Source organism: Jaculus jaculus, chromosome 16, assembly GCF_020740685.1.
Source record: "Jaculus jaculus isolate mJacJac1 chromosome 16, mJacJac1.mat.Y.cur, whole genome shotgun sequence".
In the NCBI taxonomy this organism is placed as follows: domain Eukaryota; kingdom Metazoa; phylum Chordata; class Mammalia; order Rodentia; family Dipodidae; genus Jaculus; species Jaculus jaculus.
The window spans coordinates 57,463,019-57,479,894 of NC_059117.1; the positions used below are offsets into that span (position 1 = coordinate 57,463,019).

The 16,876-nt window shown below is 45.8% G+C and overlaps 2 protein-coding genes across 3 annotated transcripts in view; one reads left to right on the forward strand and one right to left on the reverse strand.

The window, feature by feature from the left end:
- Rftn1 (raftlin, lipid raft linker 1) overlaps nt 1-3,478 on the forward strand; it is a 256,787-nt gene extending 253,309 nt beyond the window's left edge. For both annotated transcript variants that reach the window (XM_045136163.1, XM_004661255.2), the window contains exon 10: nt 2,206-3,478. In XM_045136163.1, coding sequence (XP_044992098.1) covers nt 2,206-2,529 — 324 coding nt within the window. In that variant the 3' untranslated portion in view covers nt 2,530-3,478. The remainder of the gene's footprint in view (nt 1-2,205) is intronic.
- Nucleotides 3,479-12,900: 9,422 nt separating this feature from the next.
- LOC123455325 (failed axon connections homolog) lies at nt 12,901-14,165 on the reverse strand. The gene is given in 2 exon segments (XM_045136051.1): nt 12,901-13,184; nt 13,187-14,165. Coding segments are annotated over 2 exon segments (1,224 nt in total). The 3' UTR covers nt 12,901-12,939.
- Between the last annotated feature and the right edge of the window lie 2,711 nt (nt 14,166-16,876).

Sequence of the window (16,876 nt, forward strand, 5' to 3'; positions counted from 1 at the left end):
GCTGCCAGGCATATCATGGAGAGGGGCTGGGGGTGGGTAGCCACATTCTGGGCCCCGCCTCACTCAGGTGAGCTGAGAGAATGCCTGCCTAGTGCTTGGTGATCAGTCCACAGCCTGCTCACAGTGAGACTCACTAGCAGTCCTGGCTCTCAGGAGCAGTGGCCTCTTGCCTTTCTTTGTCCTGGTTCACCAAACAATAGCACTTCCGAAACCCCTTGCTCCTTTTTTTAAAAAATCATTTTATTTATTGGGCAAAGAGAGAAAGAGTCAGATAGAGAATGGGTGCACCAGGGCCTCCAGCCACTGCATACAAATCCCAGACACATGCGCCACCTTGTACATCTGGCTTACATGGGTCCTGGGGAATTGAGCCTGGGTCCTCAGCCTTCACAGACAATTACTTTAACCACTAAGCCATCTCTCCAGCACCCCCCAAATTATTTATTTATTTAAAAACAAAGAGAGGCGGAGAGGGGGGTGATGGGGAGAAGAATGGGCAAACCAGGGCCTCCAGTCAATGCAAATGAACTCCAGATGCATGCACCACTTTGTGCTTCTGGCTTTATGTGGGTTCTGGGGAATCAAACCCGGGTCATTAGGCCCTGCAGGCAAGCACCGTAACTGCTGAACCCCCTTGCTCCTTGTGACTTGGGAATTGAGAGCAATTGAGCCTCTCCTAGCTCCTGGGTGAGCAATTACTCAGGAGCTGGGGTGCTGGATGGCCTCAGTCACACAGAACTTTTACTGAGTCAGTGGCCTTTGGGTTGTCTTGTGACAGTGGACAAATGAAGCCCACACACAGAGGATATAGTTTAGAAGGATTTTACTGTAGAGCTTATAGGTCTTAAGAAAAGGAAAAAATACCCTTGCCCCAAAGGAGGCAAGAGCCATGTTCCTGGAAATGGGAAAGCTCCCCCACCCCAAGAGACTCAGATTGGGGTCTTTTGTGGGAGTTTACACATGGGGCTAGTTGGTTCAGCCCTGTCTCCAGTGTTAGGCACTGCCAGGTTTTGGGGGAAGGAAGTGATCTTATCTCTCTCTTTTAAAAAAAAATTATTTTTTTATTTGAGAGTGACAGAAAGACACACACAGAGAGAAAAAGGCAGATAGATAGAGAATGGGCATGCTAGGGCCTCCAGCCACTGCAAATGAACTCCAGCTGCATGTGCCACCTTGTGCATCTGGCTTATGTAGGTCCTGGGGAATCGAGCCTCGAACCGAGATCCTTAGGCTTCACAGGCAAGCATTTAGCCGCTAAGCCATCTCTCCAGCCCCTCTCTCTGTCTTTCTCTCTCTTTTTTAAATTACTTATTTATTTATTTGAGAAAAAGAGAGAGAGGCACAGATAGAGAATGGGCATGCCAGGGTCTCTAGCCACTGCAAACAAATTCTAGACCAGACGATTTGCCAACCTGTGCATCTGCCTTATGTAGGTACTGGGGAATTAATCCTTGGTTCTTAGACTTCAAAGGCAAGTGCCTTAACCAGTAAACCATCTCTCCAAACCTTCTCTCTCTTTATTAATATTTACTTATTTGTAAGGAAGGAGAGAGGGAGATAGTGCATAAGTGCACCATGGCCTCTTGCCACTACCCATGAACCCCAGATGCATGCACCATTTGGCGTGCTTGGCTTTATTTTACATGGGTTCTAGGGAAATCAAACCTGAGTTGGCAGGCTTTGCAAGCCAGCACTTTAACCACTGAACCCCAGCCCTCATCTCTTAATTATTTTCTCTTCTAGGAAAGAAAAGAGATAGGGGAAAACTAAATCTTCCCCTTAGACATTCCTGGCCTGTAGCAAAGTGGAGGCCGAAAGGACTCCCTAGGGAAAAGGAGATAAAAATGTCCCACACTCCCCGCCTGAAGGCTCAAGGACATTCTTCTCTTTTGCTTTCTGGGGCTCTATTGCTCCTTAAACTGCCTCACTTTGCCACAAGGTCCATCAGAAAAAACACCCCTCTATCCCTACAGTACCCCTAATCCTTATGTAGCGTGGCACAGGCCCTGAGAGTGGGTGGATGGGTTGTCTGTGGAATCTGGGAACCATCACCCCAGAGATGTGAGGTATGAATGCAAACAAACTTCCAGGGGGCAAGCTAGGCGCCCCCGAAGCTTGCACACTTATGCATACATACATACATGCATGCATGCTTGGAGCCTTCAGCTCTGTTTTCTTTTTAATCTTTTCCTCTCTGGTTTCTAGTTTCAATGGCGATTCTCCCGAGAAGAAACACGCCACGGCAAGCAGATGAGAAGACCCAAAGGTAGACTGGGTGCCAGAAGCAAACGCCAAGCGGAAGAAAACGAGAAGAATCTAGAAGACCCATTCTCCAAGGCTGGAGATGTGGGAAACTGTGTGATGGAGAGTCAGCAATGGGGTAGAGGCTCCGAGGTGGACAGGGAGGAATTGCAGGGCGGGGAGGCTGTGCGGAATGGTCCTGCTGCTGGCCGCGGGGTCCCCTTAGCCCCTCGGGGCTCTGATCCTGGCATGATTGCTACAGAGCCTGCTCCAGCAGAGGCCAACTGAGCCTGTGTTCTACGCCAACACTGGATATGCAGAAGTGTGTTGGAAACTCGTTCATTGTTGTTACCCTTTGGCTTGGCTTGGCCTGTCCTTGTGAGCTCTGGGGAATGTCCCCTGACAGCGCTGATTTCTTTGCATCCACTGGAAAGGTATAACCACCCACCTGTGTTAGAGTACAAGGTCAGGTTATCTTGCTAGACCTCAGGACAGGAGGCTGGGCTCTGGCCCCTCCATCCTCCCTAGAGAGGGTCTGGACCATCCAGTGCCTGTCTTGCCTGCCCCACAGGGCTCCAGGGCACATCTAGATCAACTCCTTGGATGCCCATGGCTACAAACCAAGGCTGTTAAGCACCACCACCACCACCCCCACTCTCTGCTGCTCTGTGTGGCTGCTTGGTGACCTTTAATCCCCGCCCCCCAGGCACTTGGGCTGACCTTTACCACCTAAACCCTGCAGACTTGCTGCTTTGGTAAAGATGGTGACGTTGAGGAAGAGGAGGTGCCCAGCCTCCCAGCTTTTCTCAAAGTAATCTTATAGCTACTGGTAATCTGGAAATGAAGAGGTAATTCTGTGTGCACCTGCCCTGGCAGAATGTTCAAGAAAGTGTTCTGTGTTAGTAATTATGCCAAAAAGAATTTTTTTAAGAAAAAGATTTTGTATTCCGCACACCCTGTGAATACACATTACTTCTGTCATTTCAGGGCACCTCGGCTGTTTGCGTGTTCCTGTCGTGTTTTAATCAGTGTACCATTGGCCAAGTTGTTCAACCCATGTAGGCTGTGTCGATCATGTGTTTATACTGTCCAGAGAGTATTGTTAAGGCTTTAAGTAGGCGCAGCTGGCAAACCTTGGAGAGCGAGAGGGAGCGTGCCAATTGTCTTGACAGAAACAATAGGCCTGTCTCTTCCCTTTCTTGTTTAGTTACTTAAAGCAATAAATCATCGAATTTGGTGCCTGGTGAGTGTAATATTTACTGTGTCACAACAGAAGTCCCTGGCCTAGTGTTCAAAAGCCTCCGTCCCTCCTCCTCTAGTCAGATTTTTAAAGTGTTGACCTCTGGGCAGTGTGGTGAACAGGTTTGTGTGGAAGACATCAAAGCCAGCTGAACATGGGGACTTCCCAGTATTGATGAGTGGCAAGTAAGATTCAGATGGCGGGCTGGAGAGATGGCTTAGCGGTTAAGCACTTGCCTGTGAAGCCTAAGGACCCCGGTTTGAGGCTCGATTCCCCAGGACCCACATTAGTCAGATGCACAAGGGGTGCACGCATCTGGAGTTCCTTTGCAGAAGCTGGAAGCCCTGGTGCACCCATTCTCTCTCTCTCTCTCTCTCTCTCTCTCTCTCTCTCTCTCTCTCTCTCTCTCTCTCTCTCTCTCTCTCTGCCTCTGTCTGTCACTCTCAAATAAATAAATAAAAGATTCAGATGGCACCACATGAGAAAAAGAACACAAGATAGTGGAGAGAAAACCCTTCCCCAATCAACAATAATGCTGGGTTTTTGTTTGGTTTGGTTTTTCTAGGTAGTTTCTCACTCTAGTCCAGGCTGACCTAGAATTCACTATATAGTCTCCAGTCGGCCTCGTACTCACAGTGATCCTCCTTCCTCAGCCTCCTGAGTGCTAGGATTAAAGGCATGCACCACCATGCCCACAGCTACATTGGTTTTTTAAAGCATGTTTCTAAGCTTTGGAGTAAATTGTTGCATGAGGAAAGTCCTTTTTTATTGACTAGTTTATTAGACTGAAACCTGCCCTGAGCTGGAGACATGGATCAGAGGTCAAGGTGCTTACCTACAAAGCCTAACAACAGGGGTTCAATTCCCCAGTACCCATGTAAAGCCAAATGACAAAGTGATGCATGTGCATGCGCCTGGAGTTCATTTGCAGTGGCTAGAAGCCCTGGTGCGCCCATTCTCTCTCATTTGTCTCTCTCTGCTTGCAAATAAAAAAATATATATTAAGCCGGGCCTGGTGGCAAATGCCCTTAAAGCATTTGGGAGACTGAGGTAGGAGGATCGCTGTGAATTCAAGGCAAAGCTGAGACTACCCAGTAAATTCCAGGTCAGCCTGAGCTAGAGTGAGACCCTACCTCAAAAAACAAAATAAAATAAAACCTCTTTGTATATGTGCACACAGCAGACCTGCAAACCCTCCTACAACCACATTATTCAGTCCCTCTCAACACACCCCCACTTAGTGCTCAGTCTTTAAAAATACCAAAGGTGCCTGTTTTCAAAAATGGGATTTCTCGTGATTAGACCCAGTCATTAGTATCTGCATTGTGATTTAACACAAACACCTGGACATAATGCTTACATGTAGGCTAAGAACAACAAAAACATTACTGTGAACAAGCTGGAGCAAAAAACGACCCTGAAAATTTGTGAAAGTAAACGTTTAATTATGGCTACGTTTTAAAATAATTGACAGTTGCCTCTGCTGTATTAGCTGTGAAGGAAAAAATGATAATCAATTGTGACTGTAGCTAATTTGAATTCCCCAGAGACTTTGCCCCTGGCATCACAGCAGGAAATGATACCAGGCAAGTCTTGGGTTTTTTTTTGTTTGTTTTTTTTTTCTCCCTTGTTTCTCCGCCTCCCTGCTGATTCTGGCAAAGCGTCGTTGGTCAACAGTCAAGCTAACAGCACCTTGGAATCATTGTGTGGGCCAGTTTCACAAAAAGCTCCCGTGTGTGTGTGTGTGTGTGTGTGTGTGTGTGTGTGTGTGTGTGTGTCTCTAAGGTGTGCTGAGGTTGAGAATCACTGGCCACAGGATACTATGAAATGCACCAGTTGGTTTTCTGTGAAGCGAAATGCTTTTCCAAACCAAGGCCCCCAAATCCAAGTCCCATCCCACGTGTGCAGACACCTGAAGGAAACCTTCTTTTCCTGTGATTGCCAACAGGATCAAGGGCATTTTGATGAGGCCTGGCGTCTAGTAAAATCTGCACATGAATGGTGTTGGCATGAAGTAGCTACCACTGTAGTGGCAGTTTGGGGGCTGTGATCACAGACGACAACAAGGAATGAGGAGGTAGACAGTGGTCAGGTGACCAAAGTCTAATGCTCTTCTAAAGTTGAGGCTGCATTCTGATTCACAAGAAAAGTTTTTTGCTGTTGTTGGACGTAAGTTCTCCTGTGTGGCCCAGGCTGACATGGGACTTGAGGTCCACCTTGAGGGCTGGGATTAGAGGTATGCAACCTCATGCCTGGCTTCACTTGACCGTCATAGAGGTTGGAGAGAGGGTTTTAGGTGGAGTTTAGTGTCACTTACAGAGCAATTGGAAGAGAGATGAATTATTTTATTCTTTTTTTTTCTTTTTTTTTTTTTTGGTTTTGCGAGGTAGGGTCTCACTCTAGCTCAGGCTAACCTGGAATTCACTATGTAGTCTCAGGGTGGCCTTGAACTCATGGCGATCCTCCTACCTCTGCCTCCCAAGTGCTGGGATTAAAGGTGTGCACCACCACACCCATCTTGAGATGAATTCTTAACCAAATGTAGGTAAAGAAAGCAGGCATGGGTTAGATATATGGCTTAACAGTTAAGGCATTTGATTCCAAAGCCTAAGAACCCAGGTTCGATTCCACAAGACCCACGTAAGCCATAAGCACAAGGTGGCCCATTTGCAGTGGCTAGAGGCCCTGGCATGCCCAGTCTCTCTCTCTCTAATAAAATAAAATAAAATTTAAAAAATATTTGGTTTTTATTTATGAGACAGAGGGAGGGAGAGAGATACTGAGAGAGAGAGAGAGAGAGAATGGGTGCACTAGGGCCACTGCAAACGAATTCCAGATGCATGGGCCACCTTGTGCACCTGGCTTTTGTGGGACCTAGAGAATCGAACCTAGGTCCTTAGGCTAGTGCCTTAACCACTAAGCCATCTCTCCAGCCCAAAATAAGATATTTGTTAAAAAGCGGGCATACTGGCTCTTAAGAGTACAGGACCAAAGGCCAGAGTCTTGTTACATGAAGAACAGAGGGCCCCTGAGTTAATGAAGTGGGGATACTCTTTTTTTTTTTTTTCTTTTTCGAGGTAGGGTCTCACTCTAGCCCAGGCTGAGCTGGGATTCACTAGGTAGTCTTAGGGATACTGTTTTATATTGGTCTTGTGTGGGCAAGCTTTGGAACTCGATAGAGCTGGTTAGAATGCTGGCTGTGCATAATCTACACCGGGGTTGGATCCTTCACTGCACTGTGAGAAGGGTCTACAGCGCTCACCTCACCAGGTGGTTGTAAGTTGTGTGTGAAGGCCTTAGTGTGTGGGCAGCAGCTGGTCATAATATTGACCATCAGTAACTGGTAGCCTCACCTGTGGGCTCCAGGACTTCCTGACCCCTCACGAACAGATGAGATATAAGCCTCTTCTGACCTCACCTTTCGTTTCCAACACCCTTGATGGAACATGAAGACGGAGGTGTTAAGTAACTTCGGCTTGTTGAACCAGACGATGCCGAGGCTTGCCCTTAGGGACACCTGGCGCATCCTGTGTCAGCGAACAGAAACACCACAGCAGTGTCATAAAGTCCTGGTTTGCAGGCTAGTGTTTGTCTTTAAAGGTGAGTAAACACTCCCTGGTTTCCTGTCTGGAGCTTCCCATCTTCACACCGCTCCTACTTCATGAATGGTGCTCATGCCCTATGGGAGCCACTTCAAAAGACATTAGCAGGGTCCAGAGAGATGGGCTTAGCACTTGCCTGCAAAGACTGACAGCCCAGGTTCGATCCTCCGGTACCCACGAAAAGCCAGCTGCACAAAGTGGTATATGCATCTGCGGTTTGTTTGCAGCAGCTAGATGCCCCAGTGCACCTATGTTCACTTGCCACTCTTTCTCTCTGCAAATAAAGATTTTTTTTTTAAAAAAAGGGGGGGCTGCTGGAGAGATGGCTTAGCGGTTAAAGCGCTTGCCCACAAAGCCAAAGGATCCTGGTTCGACTCTTCAGGACCCACTTAGCCAGATGCACAGGGGGCGCATGCATCTAGAGTTCATTTGCCGTGGCTGGAGCCTCTGGCGCATCCATTCTTTCTCTCTCTGCCTGCCTATTTCTATATCTCTCTCTCTCAAATTAATAAAAACAAAATATTAAAAAACAAGACAAAACATTAGCAAGGGTCTGGGGAGATGGTTCAGTGGTTAGGCACTTGATTACAGAACCTGACAGCCTGGGTTTGATTCCCCTGTATCCATGTAAAAAGCCAGATGTACAAAGTGGCACATTCATCTGAAGTTCATTTGCAATGACCTACTCTCTCCCTCTCTTTCTCTCCGTGCTTGCAAATATGAAAAAATAAAAAAATTTTTAAAAAAACACTTTAATCCTAGCACTCGGGAGGATCACCATGAGTTTGAGGCCACCCTGAGACTACATAGTGAATTCCAGGTCAGCCTGAGCTAGAGTGAGACCCTACCTCGAACATTATACACACACACACACACACACACACACACACACACACACAGTCAAACGCATGAGCAGGAGGGTTCTAGGCCTTTCTCATGACACATGTTCTATCTGTCAAATCTCAGCCAGGTCTGTACCAAGACCGTCTCGGGGACAGATCACTCAGTGGTGACAGTCTTCTCTCATCAGGCCCATGTTGCCCCAAACCCATCATGCATGCAACACTTTGGGGGTCCCTTCCCAGCACACGATCAGGACTCCATCATGCTGAGGCCCACAGCCTGTGGGACTGAAGGATAAAGAGTGGGGGAAGGGTGAGGCCTTGCACTGACTAGTCATGGTGGCAGGTCCCATTTCCACAGCCCCACAGGAAGTCCTGGAGGCTGCCTTCGTGAGCAGCGCAGGGTGGGTCCCTGGTGATTTGCGCTCTGTCCGCTCGGTGACCTGCCAAAGCTAACTGATCCAGCTTCCCAAGAGAGCCTGGGCTTCCTGGACCTGGCTTCCAGAGTTGGGAACAGGGAAACGTGTGGACATTACATCTCAGGACAAGACCCATTAGGTCTTTGGCTGGGATTTGAGGAGGCTGTCATCGCCCGAGAAGGAAACAGAGCAGTATTCAACACAACTTCCTGTTGACAAAAATCATTTCTGTGGCACAAGTGCGGTTGTAGTTTCTCCTGCTGGCACAGAACACCTGAACAAACATGGTTTATTTTGGCTTAGAGGCTAGGGGGAGGGGGCGGGGGCAGGGAGGAGCTCCATGATGGCAGGGGAAAGCGGGGCATGAGGACATCACCTCCTGGGCAACATCAGGTGGGCAATAGCAACAGAAGAGTGTACCAAACACTAGCAAGGGGAAGCTGGCTATGGCACCAATAAGCCCGGCCCCAACAACACACCTTCAGCAAGGATCCAATTCCCAAATTGCCATCAGGTGGAGAGCCAGCACTCAATATGTGAGTTTATGGGGGACACCTGAGTCAAACCACCACAGATGGGTTCTGTTAATTCTTGCAGCACGGTACTAAGTGCTGAGGACACCATGGGAAGGGCTTCATGAACCCCGATAAAGATTCGGGTACTGGTTTTCATGGTAAGAATACTTAGTAGGGGAGGGTACTTGTTGTTTTAAGCAGGGAAATAATAATAAATTTGTATTTAGCACTTGGGAGGCAGAGGTAAGAGGATCGCCATGAGTTTAAGGACGCCCTGAGACTACAGACTGAATTACAGGTCAGCCTGGCCTAATGTGAGACACTACCTCAATAAACCAAAAAGAAAAAAGAAAGAAGCATCGTTAGAAAAGACTCCCTCTGGCTACTGAGTGGGAACGGTATGAGGGTCTTCAGATAGGGGCAATGAGGCAACTTTAAGGCCAGAGCTTTAGTCTACCTGGGAGTTACTGGTGGCTTGCACAGGAGAGAAGGAGACAGAGTTGAGAATCATTTAGTAGCCAAAACTGACTGGGTTTTGGTGACTGGCCAGGGAGTGACGGAGACACTGAAGCTCAGGCTCACGAGAATCAGGCGTTGCCTCAGCAAGCGAGCCATGTTCTGGCATTTTCTTAGAATCTCTTGTGGGAGCCAGTTTTCAAGGGCTTGAATGACCTATTCAACTTAGTCAACAAAGTCACTCAAACTGAAACCTGTGTCCCTGTCTTTGAGGTGGCTCTGTAGTTAAAGGCACTTGCTTGCAAAGCCTGATGGCCTGAGTTCAATTCCCCAGTGGCTACGTACAGCCAGATGCACAAAGTGGAGGCCCTGGTGCAACCATTCTCTCTCTCCCTCCCTCCCTCTCTCTCTCTCTCTCTCTCTCTCTCTCTGAGCTATGTCTTGAAAAAAAAATTTTTTTTTTTGAGGTAGAGTCTCACTGTAGCCCAGGCTGACCTGGATTCACTATGTAGTCTCAGCGATCCTCCCCCCTCAGCCTCCTGAGTGCTGGAATTAAAGGTGTACACCACCACGCCTGGCTGTCTTGATTCTGAGAGGAAGGGTGTTTCTGGGAACCCAGCAGCGGTGGTGGGGGAGGCGCCGTGGGCATGCAGGTGGAAGTACCAGAGAACTTGCAGTCTGCAGTGCAGAGCTGAGTTCTGCCCCTGACCAGGGCTAACAGCTGTGCTGGCGCTCACAGCCTCACCCCGGCCAGGCCCTGGTGGCACCGGCGAGGCCCGTGGCTGTCAGCTATGGGGCTATGTACTGCAGACAGAAAAAAAGGTAAGTTCATTCAGAGTTTGGAATCCCCAGGGAGTTGATGCAAAAAGCCCATCACCTTATAACTAATGGATAAAAATGCGTACTTCTGTGTTTGAATGCATTGTTCACGAATCATTAAGTTCAGGATGAATATGGATTTTTTTCTCCTGCCTTATTTCATTTATCAGAGTGAGCATTAAAAGTTTCCCATAATAGGGGCTGGAGAGATGGCTTAGTAGTTAAGGCACTTGCCTGGGAAGCCTAAGGACCCAGGTTTGATTCCCCAGTACCCACATAAAGCCAGATGCACAAGGTGGCCACATGTGTTTGGAGTTTGTTTGCAGTGGCTGCAGGCCCTGATGCACCCATTCTCCACACACGCCCCTCCCACCTCTTTCTCTTTCAGATAAATTAAAAAAACATTTTAAACATTTCCCATAATGGACCTCTGTGTTTGTGATGCTTCAGCCTTGGGTGCCTTGGACCTTATTGAGTTTTCATCAAAAGAATAAGAAAATCACCTTAAAAACAAGAGCAGCCAGCGAGCTGTCAAGTTCCTGTAACCATGAAATCTGTTAGGTTATTCGCTGTCAAGTTCTTCTTTGTAACAAAGCTGGGGAACTATCAATTCAGCCCCCTGTTTCAGTCAAGTCCACTTTAAGCCCCAATGGGCAAATACTGTCTATTTTATTTCTTATTCATGGCGATTCCACTGTTTCCCCTGCATCCTAGCTTCGAAATTTAATCAGCAGTACAATCCAACAGCCCTGTACATCAAACCAAACTTTGCCCTTGCTTCATTCCAACGCAGTTTCCTCTTCCGCTATGAACAGCTGAGCTGCAAGCAACAGTCACTGCAGCAATTAATCAGATACCTGAGAACAGTTAACATACTTCTTATTCACTGACGAGAACTCCGAGAGACCCTTAGAGATGGTGGGTCTTACTCAGACACCGTGCAGACTGCGACAAGACCACTAATCATGGCCAAAGAGGCCATGAGGAGATTGCACTGTGATACCCAGCTGGGAAGAAACTCGATTGCATAACAAACTAATGTCACAGGAGATGTCTTTAGGGGAATGTGGTTTCCTAAAGAGGCCACCTCATAAAAGTGGTAGAGATATTCCTTGTACCAAGGATCATAAGAAATATGAAAAAACCAACATAATATGAGCCCTCCTAAAGACTGTCACTCTCTGGTAACAAGAGTTCATAAGTGTCTGAATATAGAACAGTGACACTTCCTGAAGATTGCAACTGTCTAGTAACAGATTCCATAAATATCAGGATTGATAGGCTGTCTGATAAAAGAACAATATGATACCTCCTTAAAGTTGATAATTCTCTAATAACACATTCTGTAATTGTCTGGATTGATGGACTGTCTGGTGGCAGAATGATGAGACCTAGGACTGTAATTGTCTAGTAACAGATTCCATAAGTATCAGAGTTGCTAGACTGTCTGATAACAGTTTAGATAACTTTGAGGAATAAAGAAGATTTCAGGAAAGCTGGAGAGATTGCTTAGTGGTTAAGGCATTTGCCTGCAAAGCCAAAGGACCCAGGTTCAATTCCCCATGACCCACCCTAGCTACATGCACAAGGGGGCACACACATATGGAGTTTGTTTGCAGTGACTGGAGGTCCTGGCATTCCCCCTCTGCTCTCTCTCTCCTTCATTTTTTGTCAAATAAATAGATAAATAAAAATAAAATATTTTAAAAAAGATTTCAGGAAGGCAACACAAGATATGCACAGGATACTTGGCAAAAAGTACTTTGAAAAAGAAATAAATAAAAATACTAGAGTTTTAGGGCTGGAGAGATGGCTTAGCATTTAAGGCACTTCCCTGAAAAGCCAAAGGATACAAGTTCAATTCCCCAGGGCCCACGTAAGACAGTTGCAAAAGGTAGCACATGTGTCTGGAGTTTGTTTGTAAAGGATAGAAGCCCTGGTATGCCCATTCATTCTCTCTCTGCCTCTTTCTCTCTACCAAATAAATAAACAAAGATAAAAATGAAGCAATTTTATTTATAATTTTTATTTATTTTAAATTGTTATTTACTTGCTGGACAGACAGAAAGGGAGAATGGGTGTCCCAGAACCTCCGGCCACTGCAAGCAAACTCCAGATGCCTGCACCACTGTGTGCATATGGCTTTACAGGCATCCTGGGGAATCTAGTCTGGGTTCTTTGGCTTTGCAGGCAAGCGCCTTAACTGATAAGCCATCCCTCCAGCCCTAAAGCAACTTTTAAAAATATTAAATATTAAATTTTTGATCTCAGTAAGTCACATAAAAAATTCAATTTAAAAAAGACCTATAGTAGTAGGAGAACTTACTGGGTAGAAAAAAAGAGTTCAGTAGAAGTGAATGGTGATAACAGAGGATAATGGAGGATTAATACAGAGAATAGATACAAGAAAATTTAATTTTTAGAATACCACTTAATAATCAACTATCCATATTATTGACTTGTCTAGAGGATAGGAAACTATAATGTCCTGAATCTTAATGACATGGACATCCGTATTTGACGCCTATAGACATGACCAAAAAGATGGTCACCACAACATATAGCCAAGCTGTCAAAATTAGAAGATGAAGATTTTTTTTTTTTTGCCTGTTTTAAATGTAGCCATCTGAATGGTTCTGTTTTATTTGTACAAAAAAGAAATAAGGCAGTTTATAGTCCAGTTAGCATAAGAAAACTGGGCCAAGCTCAAAGATTTCCTCCCATCTCAGATAGATTTCTACCTGGGAAACTGAACTGACCCCAAGGAGTGGCAGCTCCCAAGGAAGAGGGTCAGCGAGGCCATTGTCACTTGCACTGTTCATGGCCCATGTATTCATCCATGTCCACATCAGAATCGAAGAGCGAGTGTCCAGTGAAATCTGTGTCTGGGGTTCTGGAAAAACTGTTCTCGGCTCCCTCGTCTTCAAAGGTCTCTGTCCTTGAGTAAAAGCTGAAATCCAGCAGGGGTGTGTGGGTCTTGCTGCATTCACTGCTCTCTTCAGACTCATAGATGGTATTGTCATCATCATGGTGCCACTCGGGCCAGAATTCCTCCTGATCCTCTCACAGTACATGGCAAGGTTAATCAGTTCACCTTTGATTAGTCGCTCAGGTCTTGTCCCTGGTAAAGTCCACATTGCTTGTGCCAAGTGTCCAAAGATGGTGGCATCAAGAGTGGAAAGCTTGGGTCCCATGATGTACTTCTTGTCACCCAAGAGCCCTGCTAAAGACCGCATGTCCTTCTCCATCAGCATGTAAATCTCCTCCTCTGAGAAGCGGCCAATGCCGTGGCCATGCATCTCGAGCTTCACAATTCCTTTGGTTATGTGGCACACGACCCACCTCAGCAGGTTACTGAAGGGACCACCACCACTAAGAGACAGCATCTTCCGGGTCTCATTGAGATTGTCCACCCACTGGCAATAAGCTAATGTCCAGTAGAAGTGCTCCTCCACCATCTTGGTTACGGCTCGCGACACAGCTCTCTCATGAGGGCCAAGGTTCTTGTTCAGGTTCACTCCCAGTTTCTCTTCCAAAAAGTCAATTATGAACTCTGTGCCAGACACTGTCTCATTATTATATTCAATCCAAGGCATTTTACCTTGAGCAGACAGCTTTCCACCAAAATAGTTCTGATATGGTAAGTCAGCCATCCGTAAATAAGTTTCCATTTTCAAACAAAAAGGAGATAAACTGGGTACACCATGGTTAGGTCTTGCAAACTGATGTAAAATAATAGCATCTTTGGAGTCAAGCTCTTGCTGTTTCCTAATGACCAGAAGTTCGTGGAACAGATACGCAGCTGCGGCCAGCAAAGCTCCCCCGGTCAAGTAAAGGGTTTTCTTCCACCAGGGATCGGAGCCCAGCCCTGCCATGATTCCACCGTAATCCTGCAAAGGGAAAGCGATGATGTCCCCATAAAAGGAGAAGGGCTCCTCGGACGCGGCCCACCAGCCCAAGGAGACGCTCTGGTTCCAGCTCAGGTCCACCACGCACGGCCTGGACGAGGCCAAGCCAACCCCCCAGTGCATGCTGCGCGGCTGGCTCCGGGCGCCCCTCCCGGGGCCCGCGCCGCCGGCATGGGAAGGCCCGGCGCGGGCTCAGCGGCGAGCGGAGGGCGCGAGCTCCGGCAACCCAGGCGGCGGTGGCGGAGGAGGAGGAGGAGGAGGAGGAAGGGCGTGGGCGCGCGCGGCTGGCCGAACTGGAGGGGCCCCCGGGCCCGGCTCAACCAGCAAGGGACTCTCCAAGATGAAGATTTTTAAAAAGATCAAGTCAAAGTTAGGGATAACTCTATTAGACTAACAGAAGATTTCTCACCAGGACCCCTACAAACCAGGAGAGTATGGGATGACTTATTTCAAATCCTTACAACTAAGAATACCATACCCAGCAAGGCTCTCCTTCAGAAGCCCAGGAGCCGGGCTGGAGAGGTGGCTCAGCAGTTAAGGCACTTGCCTGCAAAGCCAAAGGAACCAGGTTTGATTCCCCAGGATCCATGTAAAGCCAGATATACAAGGTGGCACATGTGTCTGGAGTTCCTTTACAGTGGCTAAAGGCCCTGGCATGCCCATTTTCTCTCTTACACACACATAAATAAAATATAAAAAATAATAAGATAAATAAAGATTTCAAAAACTCAGATTTCATGAGCATCAGACCAACCATGGTGCTTACAAGAGCCCTCTATCCAGAAGAAGAAATGTAAAAAAGACAAATACTGTCACAGTAGCTTGTGAAAGTGTAACTTCCATTGGGAGATTAGATACAAAGAAAATAGAAAATTACCAAGCATACCAATATAGCAAATCATCAAACTATAACTGTGAACAGGTAGAAAAATGAGAGAATACTTGAAAGAACTAGAAGAAAATCAACAAGACAATAGGCATAAGTATCTTTTAATAATAGCTCTGAATGTAAGTGGGCTTAATTCTGCAGAAGTTATAACGTAGCTAAATGGGCTAAAACAAAAACAAGACCCAACAATATATTGCTTATCAGAAATTCATTTCACCAGCAAAGGTGCATACAGATTAAGCATGAAATGATGGAAATGATATTCTAAGCAAATGCAATCCTAAATAAAGCATGAGTGGCTACATTTACCTTTTTCAAAATGGGCCTTAAAACAAAAACAGTATGAGGAAACAAAGAAGCTTGTAATTTAAGGGATTAGTACACCAGGATATAATAATTGTAAATCTATGTGTGCCTTCTATCAAATTTTATAAAACAAACACAATTTGAATTAAAAAGGAGATCTATGCTCCAACAAAGTAATAATGAGAGATTTCAACCTCAGTGCCCTACACCTACCAATGGACAGGTCTTTCAGACATTTACCCCCACCCCAATCAACAAAGGAGCTACAGAATTTACCTGCACTATAGGTGGACATACATAACATTGGCACATGGAACTTTTCCTAAAATAGACTAGATATTAGGCCACAAAACAAGTGTTAAAGTAAAAAAAAAAATAGAATAGAGCTGGAGAGATGGTTCAGCAGTTAAGGCACTTGCCTGTGAAGCCAGCACCCCAGGGTCAATCCTCCAGTACCTACGTAAAGCCAGATACACAGCATGATGAATACTGTTCAAGTTCGTTTACAGTGGCGAGAAGCACTGGCATGCCCATTCTCTCTCTCTCTTCTATTTCTGTTTGCAAATAAATATATATATATTTTTAATTTGCAGCAAACCAAAATGGCAACATATCAAAACCTGTGGCATGCAGCTAAGGCAATAAATATCAGGAGGGACATTTATAGAAAGGGGTGCCTACATTTAGAAAGTCTCAATAACTTAATTTCAAAGTTTATAAGCTTTTAGCTAGAGAAAGAAAGACAGAAGACCCAAATTAGAGGTAAGAAAGTCACTCATACCACAGAAATACAAAGGATTATTGGAAAATTTCTGGACACACGAATTCTAAGATTAAACAAAGACCTTATAAAAACCCAGTACAGACCAACAGCAAGAAGTGAGGTCACATCAGTAATGAAACATTGCCATAGAAAGAAAAGCTCAGAAACAAATGGCTTCCCCACTGAATCTTACCAAAGTTTTTTTTTTTAATTGGTTTTTCAAGGTAACATCTTACTCTAGCCCAGGCTGACCTGGAATTCACTCTGTAGTCTTAGGATGGTCTTGAACTTGTGGTGATCCACCTACCTCTGCCCCTCAAGTGCTGGGATTAAAGACGTGAGCCACCATGCCTGGCTTACCAAACTTTTGATAATGCTTCTCAACCTATTCCACAGAATAAAAAGGGAAGGATTCTTTAAGACTCATTCTATGAGACCAGCATTTTCCTGTTGCTAAGCCTGATAAAAAAACAAATAGAAAAAAAAGGAATAACATATCTCTGGGGAACAGAGATCCAAGCATCCTTAATGAAATACCAGCAAATAAGTTTAAACACTTCAGTAAGATCTTAATAACAAACTGATTTCATTTTCTTTTTCTGTTTTGGTTTTTCACTCTAACCCAGATTGACCTGGAATTCACTATGTAGTCTCTGGGTGACCTTGAGCTCACAATGATCCTCCTACTTCTGCTTCCCAAGTACTGGGATTAAAGTGTGCACCACCATACCTGGCTTCATTTTTTATTTTATTTATTTATTTATTTTTTTGACTTTTTTGAGGTCAGGTCTCCTCACTCTAGCTCAGGCTGACCGGGAATTCAGTATCAGAGTGGCCTCAAACTCATGGCAATCCTCCTCTGCCTCCCAAGTGCTG